The sequence below is a fragment of the Magnolia sinica genome, chromosome 4 (genome assembly GCF_029962835.1).
Source record: "Magnolia sinica isolate HGM2019 chromosome 4, MsV1, whole genome shotgun sequence".
NCBI lineage: Eukaryota > Viridiplantae > Streptophyta > Magnoliopsida > Magnoliales > Magnoliaceae > Magnolia > Magnolia sinica.
The window spans coordinates 104,910,008-104,920,539 of NC_080576.1; the positions used below are offsets into that span (position 1 = coordinate 104,910,008).

Consider the following 10,532-nt stretch of genomic DNA (forward strand, 5'->3'; position numbering starts at 1 on the left):
GAACAACTGTTGGTTTTTTCTTTCTTCTCGTAACTGTTAAGTGGTCCACTGCTAGAATCTTCCTAACTTGGGTAGTGTCCCATCAGATTAACGACTCGGATCATCAAACTGCCCGTGTATCAAGATTCTATGATTCCGTGTACGAGGACATCTCCGATGATAGTACGTTGAGGATGGAGCATATCTCAGAAAATCACGCTGATACCGCAATCTAACCATCCAATTGATGGGTACCAAATGGACGGTTCAAATTAAAATAGCGAGTGGTTCAAATACCAAGGGAATATTCAGATGGTTATTGCCATCTTCCCATTGAGATCTTTGGGTTATGCTACATCAATAAGTCGGTCAGCGATTTGGACGTTCTTGATTGTGATACAACTGCCATCCGTACGGTTAAAGAAAGTTATCATCTGCACTGCTTCCTTCAGGTGCGCGGGCCAATGTCTGAATGGATGAGATCCAAAAAGTTTATCGGACAGGCCCCACTGCCCAGATATCCCTTCCCCAAAATAAGGCCGGAACACTCATTAGGTGGGCCACGCATGTGATTAAACAGTGCAGTCTTGAAAATGCCAATTTTCTAAATTCTACGCACACGTGTGTTTCTTCTGAACATTTTAATGGGCGACGAAGGCATCTACGCTCCGGGCCCGGCTTATGAGCGTCGTGGACCGGCGCGGATTCAGTCATGTCAGGAACTCACCGAATTCGGTCAGGTCCTGACGATGGGTCCACTTTGATGCACGTGTTGTATATCCACGCCGTCCATCCGTTTTTTCAGTATGAAAAAGATCCAATTATCAGGTGGACCAAACCACAGGAAACAGTAGAAACGATGATGTCCACCACTGAAACCTTTCTATGGCCCCACCGTGATGTTTATTTACCACAGTAGAAACCTTTCTATGGGAAAATAGAAATATCATAATGATCCAAAATTTCTGTGGCCCAAAAGAAAATTTTAATGGTCAATAACCCATGTTTCTTTTGGTGTGGTCCACCTGAGGTTTTTTTATGCTTTGTTTTTTTGTGTAGGCCATAAAATGATCTGAGAAAACGGATGGACGGATTGGATATACAAAAATACATCAAGATGGGCCCAAGGTCACCTGTCTGAATCCGCGTCCGCTGTTGAACCAGGTCTGCGATTCTCGAATCCTAACGGCGTGAGAGAAAAGCTTTGCTACTCTGGCAGCGGATGATGGATGATACGCAGGCCCTGGCAAATACTTATAAATTGCATCGTAGTGTACAAATGAGTCAAAATAAACTGTTCATATTATGGGTACCAGTTTAGATGTATCATGAACCAAAAATTAGGCTTATACGATCATCTGACTATCAGATTGGTGGACCCTTTTTTGAAAGATCCATTGGACCTAATTCAACGAAAAAGTGTCCACCCATCATCATATAGAGTTAGTCAACTAATATAAATTTTCGAATGAAAATCATCGACAATGGGCTCCAATATTTAGTCGGTTTAATTATATTTATATTATTACATGTGTGATATTTCTGAGCGGCTGCATATCAAGGGTCATGCTGCCAGAGTATCAAATAACTCCGCTTTTGGTAAGTGCCGCTCTCTGCAACTATTACTTCGCTAAATCCGTCTCTTCTGATTTCTCCTCCGACGCAGAAGAGAACGCTGTGAAAAACCCTAACCGTAGAAGTTATTTTCTCTACAAATCCAAAAGAAACTAATCATCATTTCAAATCCTGCAATTCAATTTCTCATTTCTTGATAGCTTGATCTGATCACGTCTTTAATGGCGTTTGCAGGCGGCATCTGAATCAGCTCCTTTCATCGGTTTCTGCGCCGTAGAAAGAAGCCTCGATGGTGATTCTTAAGATTTTTTTTGTATTTCTAAAATACTTTTTTCTTAGATCTCATCTGTTTATATCTTACGAAGTAGAAATTCTCTTCTCTCTCTCTCTCTCTCTCTCTCTCTCTCTCTCTCTCTCTCTCTCTCTCTATATATATATATATATATATATATATATATATATATATATATATGGAAATGGTACTATGAGGTCGACCTCATGGGAACTTCCCATGAGGTTGAGCTGTGTGGGCCCCACTGTGATGTGTGTCGAACATCAACACCGTGAGTTTGATGGTTCCCCTTTAGGTTATGGGATATCCCAAAAATCAGCCGTATACGGAACTCAGGTGAGCCATACCATCTAAAACCATGTGAAGACATGCCTAAAATATATAAAAGCACTTGGTGGGGCCCACCTGAGTTTTTGGATGCAGCTGAAACTTGGTCTGACCCCTCATCCAAATGGGACACACCCAATGAATGGGCTGGATTTGTGAATCACATCTCGGTGGGCCCAATAAATGATTATGAATGTTTTAATGGGAGAATAACCCCTCTCAACTGTTGTATGTGGTGTGGCCCACCCAAGTCATGGATTGACTTGCTTTTTAAGCCCGTTACTCACCATGGAATGGTGCATCTGACTGATGGGATAGATGTTCTACACACATCACGGTGGAGCCCACACAGGTGTGTGTGTGTGTGTGTGTGTGTGTGTGTGTGTGTAGGCATGCTCACTTGCGCACCTTTGCACACGTGTCATGGGCGTCTAATCCAAACGGTCCATGTGATGCGGCATCCCATGAAACCCTGGGACCAATTTTCACCTTGATCTAAAACTCGAATGGGCCATAGCAAAGAGAGATGCAAATCAAGGGAGGAAACTGTTTTCTTTTTTCATGGCCCACCAAAGGTTTGGATCAAAGTAAAAGTTGGGCCCTGGGAGTTTTATGGGGTGCTGCATCATGTGGACTGTTCAGATTTTGTACTCACATCACGTATGATGAGTTCTCAAAAAGTTCGCACGAGTTCCGTGAGAACTGGCGTGCGGCTGAGCATTCGGCTATATATATTGAATTTTGGGTTTTTGATGAATGAGAATGTGGAAATCAAATTATGTTTAATACGGAATGCCAAAACATTGGGCTGGGATTCTGCAACGGTCACTGTTATGTGCTTGTTCCGAAACATTAACTTGGCACACTTAGATGAGATCCAGACCATTCATCAGGTTGGTCCTACTGTTAAGTGTCCGTGTCTGGAAAAAACACACACTAATCAACCGATCTTAACCATCTGAGAATGCGAGTTCCGGCCTGTTTTATGTTGAGCATCACTCGTTTTCTTTTGTTGTTGTTTTGTAACCTTGGCTGCACCGTGAGGAATGTCCAATTGGTGTATTTTTGAACTATGGGCCCTCCATGTTAGAGCCCATCTGATGAATGGTCCAGACATTGTGTAAGTTCGCCACGTGTATTGTTCTGCTCAGAGGACAGTTTCCCATGCCTCTTGTAAGATAGTTGGAAAGAACATGAGGAATGGTGTAAAGATGATGAGGTTTGGCTTTGAGCTGCTTATGTGTTTTCTCATTGTTGTTATGACTTCAAAGTTTGATGCTGGCATGGTTCTCTATTAAACCACTTGTTTGGAAGGTGGGCGTCCCACACGACAAGTTAGAAGGATAGCGCCATGGGGCTGTCCCTGTTGTTCATTACATGAAGCTTAAGTGTCATATATCCCAGGTTCAGGCATTAACCTCAACATGCATGCCTCATGTATTCACGAAGGCAGCCTTTTCAATTCTTCTTCTTAATTTTTCAATCCATCATGTTCGGCTATGGGTGATCCATGTTAATTGTGAACCTCACCACAAGGCATGTACATGTGTGTCCCATGTTTATTTTGGCCCCCAATTTTTATTTTTATTTTTTAAATTTATGATGCTGTGAGTTGCATTTAGAAGCAAATAAATCGATTTGGACCATACTTCATAGTCCATCAAGCAAAAATTGCACTGATCAGATTATTCTAAACCAATCAATGGCGTCTAAAATGGATCGCCAAGATCATTAACAAAAATAAGTATCATCATCGATAAAAGTATCATCGCCAAGATCAGATTATTCAGAGTCGGAACATCTTTTTTGTTTTTGAAATTTATGTCCTAATTTTCTGCAATATTCTGATGTTTTGCAGGAAACTTGTCCTTCAATAAAAAACATTCTTCTTCTGGATTCTGAAGGGAAACGTGTAGCTGTCAAGTACTATTCTGATGACTGGCCAACACTTGGTGCAAAATTAGCTTTTGAGAAATCTGTGTTTACTAAAACCCAGAAGACAAATGCACGGTCAGAAGGTGACATGCGTATGTTGTTAATTTTTAATTTTACATGAGTTTTTTTTCCCCCCTGTTTTGATCCATGTAAAATACTCTGTCAAACCTCTTTGCATTCATTATGGCATTGCTTATTTGTTTGAGTCATGCTAATCTTGGCTGCCAGATATCAAACGTATGGAATTGCTCATACTGGATTGAATTGGTGTAGGTAAACGGGGAACTGAACTGACTTTGTATAAAAAGAACATAGATAAACAAAGGAAAATTTCATAAAAAGGCCAGGAACAACTTCAAATAGTAGGAGGCTTGTGAAAGTGGAGAAGCTGAAGGCAAATTAAACTCCCTTGAAAGGTCTTCCAGTGGTGTAATGTGGGACCATTAGATTTGCCAAAAAGGTCCGAAAATGGACTTCACTTCTGGCTATTGAAGATCAGGACCAAATCGAGAGTGCAATTTGATTGTGGGGTCCACAGATCCAATCTCGTGGGAAAAAAGACGAACCTATTGGACTGTGGGGCCAACAAGTCTAATTGAAGGTCCTTTCTAGAGTTTATATACAATCCTAAACATTGAGTTTTATACCACGGTATGGTCATATAAAGTGCAATATGGCTGTGCATAGAGAATTTGAGTAACATTTGAAGACTTTTCCGGATTTTTTTTTCCTTCTTTTATCACAATGTTAATGAAGTTAGTTTGAGTCAAATGAGGGATTACGTAGAATAAATATGCATTTGGGTTTTTTAATTGTGATTGTCGAAGAAAAAAACAGGGGGATTTCGTTTACAAATAGATATCAATAGCCATATGTATTGAATTATATAGGAAGGTACATTAGATTGAGTGAAAAGCTATCTCTTTACTGTGATTGGAAGAAAATCCTCTGGAACTGATGATTTTCTATACGTGGCATTCCTTTAGGTTATTCTTATTGTGGTGAGACCCCACAAAACTATCCTCCCTTTCCTGTCTCTCTTAAGCCCTTCTTAGACTTTCTATTATTCTTCTTATCTTTCTCTTAAGCCGTTCTCTTACTTTCTATTGTTCTCCCTATCTTTCTCTTTAACCCTTCTTACATCATTCATATGTGCAATTTGACTAGATATGAGGAGCTTAACTTGAGGATTGAAGCTCTATTCTTCTCCCTATCTTTCTCTTAAGCCCTTCTCTTACTTTCTATTGTTCTCCCTATCTTTCTCTTTAACCCTTCTTACATCATTCATATGTGCAATTTGACTAGATATGAGGAGCTTAACTTGAGGATTGAAGCTCTATTCTTCTCCCTATCTTTCTCTTAAGCCCTTCTCTTACTTTCTATTGTTCTCCCTATCTTTCTCTTTAACCCTTCTTACATCATTCATATGTGCAATTTGACTAGATATGAGGAGCTTAACTTGAGGATTGAAGCTCTATTCTTCTCCCTATCTTTCTCTTAAACCCTTCTTACACCATTCATAGGTGCAATTTGACTACATTTGAGGAGCTTAACTTGAGGATTGAAGCTCAAATTTTGGTATGAAGGATTTTACAGACGTTTGCATTCAATTTTCCCCTCTTTGTTCCATCATGGTGCTCTCCATTGGTCAAAAAATAAAATTAAAAATACCCCAAAGAAAGCCAGAAATATGATTGTCTGATGTAACTTGAGAGTCAGAACCATTCAAAAGCTCAGATTAAGAATGTGCATCCTACACAGTATTTTCCAAGCAGTAAAACCGGCTTTGATCAAAATTTCTGTCACACTAGCGTCTTGCTTCTCACGACCCACCTGCAAAGTAAAAACACAATTCAATGTCTTCCATGCAACCAAGTGGGAAACATAGGCTCTAACGAACACAGGAGCCCTGCTTCATATGATCGAGCCCCCTCATTGGCAGCACTTTTGATATGGTAAGGTTTGTTGCTACACGTGTCATACATGAACGAGGTCATAACCACTCATTCAGTTGGTCCTATGGTGAATTGCCATAGACCAGAAGTCACAGTGGTTATTGTCCAATAAATGGTGGATCCCACAGGGTTTACAGTTCTGATCACCATACATGTGCCACATGCACGTTACAGGAAATGGTGGCATGGAAATGCCATGCCTCTAGAGGCACAGCGTGGCCGTCCTCAAGGAGTTTCATATGTTCTCTTTCATGTGTGGAAAGTTGCTATAGTTTCATTGCTGCCTTGTAAAATGTGATGCCTTGTTGTCATTTACAGTGGAGATAACAATGTTCGAAAGCTACATTGTCATCTATAAGTTCATCCAGGATCTGCACTTCTTCGTTACTGGTGGTGATGACGAAAATGAGCTCATCTTAGCAACAGTTCTTCAGGGATTTTTCGATGCTGTTGGCCATCTCCTCAGGTCTTGTTGGTTATACATGGCCCTTTTCACATTCTTTCACCAAGGCTTCTTAATTTTCTAATCTCAGGTATCCGAATTATTGGATCCATGATAATTTACTTCTATGCATGCTATGTCCAGGAGTAATGTAGACAAGAGGTCAGCGCTGGAGAATTTGGATCTCATCCTTTTATGCCTTGATGAAATTGTTGATGGAGGGTATATGCTTGATACTTTTCACATACTTCTAGTGCATAACTACATCTTGATTGATGTTTTTAACACAATTCTTTTACTCAATAAGTGGGGGTCCTACCATCTACTGCTTGATGGCAATCCTTTTCAGCTGTGGCTAAGCTATTTCTAGATCTTTCTGATGACATCGGGTTTTCATCAAAAGTATGGAGCCCTTGCAGTCTATCCAAGGTTGGGAATGGGCCTGATCAGCTTGTCAGGCTTTGGGGCTGAGCCTGGGTTCAGGCCAATTAATTCATTTCATGGGCTGGGCCTGGTCTTGGATGATAGGCTCCTATCATCAGCTTGTCAGATGAGCAAAAGTAGACTTAGATGATTTGGTCACGTGGTGGAGGTAGTAAGAAAAGACTTGGTGTCCTATGGTCTAGCTGAAGTTATGGCCCTTGATAGAGTGGAATGGTGGAACAGGATTCATGTAGCCGACCTCATTTAGTTGGGATAAGGCCTCGACAACGTAATCATGGGGTTTCTGAATCTCATCTGGAACATGTTGAGATTCCAGCTCTCTTTGAGGTGTGGCATGTGTAATATTAGTGGCACAAAGACTGCACACAATCTTTCCTGTTATGTTATGGCTTTCTCATTCTTGCGTTACCATCGTTGATATGTTTATCCATTCAGGAAACTATCTGAGTTTGTGTTTTTCGGTTGTCCAGGATTATTCTTGAAACTGATGCGAACGTGATTGCTGCAAAGGTCGCAACTCATGGTCTGGATGGTGGAGCACCCTTTTCTGAGCAGGTGATTTATTTACTTGTCCATCTTGAAGCTGAAGGAATATCATGACCCTTTTGCACACAAGTTCCCAAGGGAACATTTGGCAGACAGCAACAGCATCCAGACTCATCCAACAGCCCCATGATAACAGGTTGTGGCCTAGAAATCTCTCACCAATCAGACAAATCGAAAATGCCCATTGACGATAGAAAAGAAAACCAGTGGTGATTTTAGGACTTGTTATGATCTAGTAGTCTGTATTGTACTGTAACACTGATTAGTGCCATGGATGGTGTATATGTGAAGCCCACTATGTGAGTGGTTTAGATCTTGTCTGCATCAGCATGCATCCCCATGTGAACTTGTGTGCAATTAGCATTCCTTCAATCCGCTATAACATGATTTATGAAACTCACCAACCTGCATCCATCCTATCAGACCATAACTCAAGCACTTGCCACAGCTCGGGAACATTTCACAAGATCTCTTCTCAAATGATCTCATCTTCAGAGAGGTGTTTGTTATTCTTCTTTTCTGGTTATTTCTTTTGATTGTAGAACTAATTTTGAATCCATGTACTATATTTTTCTTAAATTTGATTGATTATGGTATTTATCTCGACTAAAGTCTCCACTTGCTAGAAGAAGCTTGGGAAAAATAAAAAAATAAAAAATAATGTTATTAGCACCAGTAGAAGGATGGTTCGATGCAGATGATATGCCACAATTGGTGGTTCATGCCATATCCATTCTTACATGCATTACATTTGCCAACACTGCTCAAATGGGAAAAATGACTCTTGATAAGGTGGACCTCAAGTGCATGTACAATAGTGAAGTTGCCCAGGCACACAAATGGGATATATGATCTTCCATAAGGCACACAGGTGCAGATGACCTCGTGCAAAAGCGAGGCCATTGCATTCATTAGGTGTCCCACCACTGTCTGGAAACAATGGATGGCTTGAAGGAGTTGCCAACGGTCTTCAATCATGTATGTGTCTATCCTGTCCAATGATGGGAGTGGCCCGATTTTGTGCTAGATAGTCTTCACCAAGGCTCAAATTATTCACAGATTCAATGTCCCATGATTTCTACATTGGCACATGCATGGCATGTAAAAGTTGCATGGAAGAGGTGTGTAGAGTTGGCAAAACTCAACAAAGAACTAAGATTTTCGGTGGAGCCAGTGTGATGGTCTCACAGCGTCATAGTTAGTGACCTAAATGCCCTGATTGCGTCTTGAAATCCTCACATTCAATGGTTTAGGGGGCTTTTGTAATATTGGATGGGCCACTGATCCCAAGCTTGCCCCCGAGGACTGGGTCCTTAGCTTCAATACATGTTAGATTTATGTGATTGGGACCCGTTATTGTTAGTGGCACCCATTATTTCTACTTGTGGTATACTAGAGCTGTATTAGAATGGATTGATGCTGCTATGAGTATTAACGGATTATCTGAACTAGAAAGAATGTGCACTGCTATTAATCTTGCTGAGTATAAATAATGGCACTATTTTTGTTTGTATTCTTTTATTTTTCATTCTTATGGGCAGTGCAGTGGATCATGCGGGAGCTTACTTCAGTACGGTTGCATGAGTGCTACAGGTCATATGGAGGTCCACAGTGCCAATCATGTTGTAGGATTTTCATGGAGAAATGCTGAGGTGATCTGCTAGATTGAAGAGATGATTGGCAGCAGAGGTGGCGCACCTGCAGAAATGAAGACACTTGCCTGGTAGATTGTAAGATGACTGTAACCTGTCACTCCTCTTGTGATGGTCTATTTTATCATACATTGCTGGCCCACTTAAGGTGAGTACCAGCCTGATTTCTGGGTCAGGCCATGTTCAATGGCAGCCCTTGCCTGGTGACTGCCCCTGATCTCACAGGTGGCAGCTAACCACGATTCTCCTCTCCAATCTCTCCTGGCATGGATTGCCTATTGATTAGAATAATGTTTGTTTGGTTGCAAGATGGTGAAAGAAATAATCGCGTCTTCATAGCAAACCTTGCTCTAGCTATTTTGGGTCCAGCTCACTGTAAATCTTCCACCATAGGGTTACTGTGGGCAGCAATCTTAACATGGAAATTGGCATTTGAAATTTTGCATTTTGAAATGATTGCTAGATTTCTGCCATTTGAGGCACTGTGGGGGGCCATTTACCATGCCAAAGGTTGATGATCATCCAAGCCTAGCGCAGTCAACTCGTTTCGTTGGTAACCACGTGCCCCACTTCTGGTCCACTCCCAATGGATTTTGGCCATCCTAATGGTCCCATCTGGAGCCCCTTATGGTCAATTCCAATGGATTTTGGGCATCCCAAGGGTCCATTTGCATGCACTTCTGCACAAGGGGGTTTTGGTCCTGTTTTTCTGGTTGACACTCCAAACACCCAATGCAAACTAAGAGTTAACACCCAATGCAAACTAGGGTTTAGATTAAAATGTTTAGCGGTTAAATACCTCTTTTTGAGGTTGTCTATGAAACATTTGCATGCATTAGCTAAGTTCCACATAACCTGGGCTTAGTGAAAGCTCAAATGTATTTAATTCAAGTTTGAACATGAGAGGTCATGATTGGTTTCTCCAAGCCATTCATATGATGGCCCCATTATGGATGTATAATGCCCACAAAATCTATGAAATTGGAGCATCCTAGCTGTAGATGGAATCTTTGGTCTTTCCTCTATTGTGGCTTGTTTGTACATTTTTATTTTTACCTTGATTTATTATTATTATTATTATTATAGGTTTTTTTTAACAATGTACTTGTAGGGTGCGACTTGCCCAAGTCGGGTCAGGTTGAAGATCAACCCTTGCCCGACCCAGCTTCCTCTGTGCTCAACCCTAAAACCAATCCAACTTGACTAGTCGGACCCAAAAACATGTGATTCTTCCCAACCAACTTAAGCCAAGTATTTTGCTCAACCTGAATCCAGCCTGATTTGAAATCAGGTGGGAGTTTTCCAATCCAACCCAGACTAAAGGTTGGGTCCGTCGGATTCGGGTTGACCCGAACCCAAGTTGAAGACCTGTGTTTTTTCATGGC

At 41.1% G+C, this 10,532-nt stretch overlaps 1 protein-coding gene across 3 annotated transcripts; it reads left to right on the plus strand.

The window, feature by feature from the left end:
• The first annotated feature begins 1,608 nt into the window (after positions 1-1,608).
• LOC131243617 (coatomer subunit zeta-2-like) lies at positions 1,609-9,490 on the plus strand. Of its 3 annotated transcripts, none has more exons than XM_058243104.1 (7): positions 1,609-1,846; positions 4,032-4,200; positions 6,382-6,529; positions 6,650-6,727; positions 7,420-7,504; positions 7,919-7,994; positions 9,089-9,490. In XM_058243104.1, exons 1-6 carry the CDS (start codon positions 1,844-1,846, stop codon positions 7,976-7,978), a joined length of 543 nt encoding a protein of 180 aa, XP_058099087.1. In that variant the 5' UTR covers positions 1,609-1,843; the 3' UTR covers positions 7,979-7,994; positions 9,089-9,490. The 3 variants fall into 3 exon arrangements, with proteins under 3 accessions (XP_058099087.1, XP_058099085.1, XP_058099086.1); XM_058243102.1 differs by lacking the exon at positions 1,609-1,846 and adding an exon at positions 2,724-3,577; XM_058243103.1 differs by lacking the exon at positions 1,609-1,846 and adding an exon at positions 2,760-3,577 and having other exon boundaries at positions 4,032-4,191.
• Positions 9,491-10,532: the final 1,042 nt, after the last annotated feature.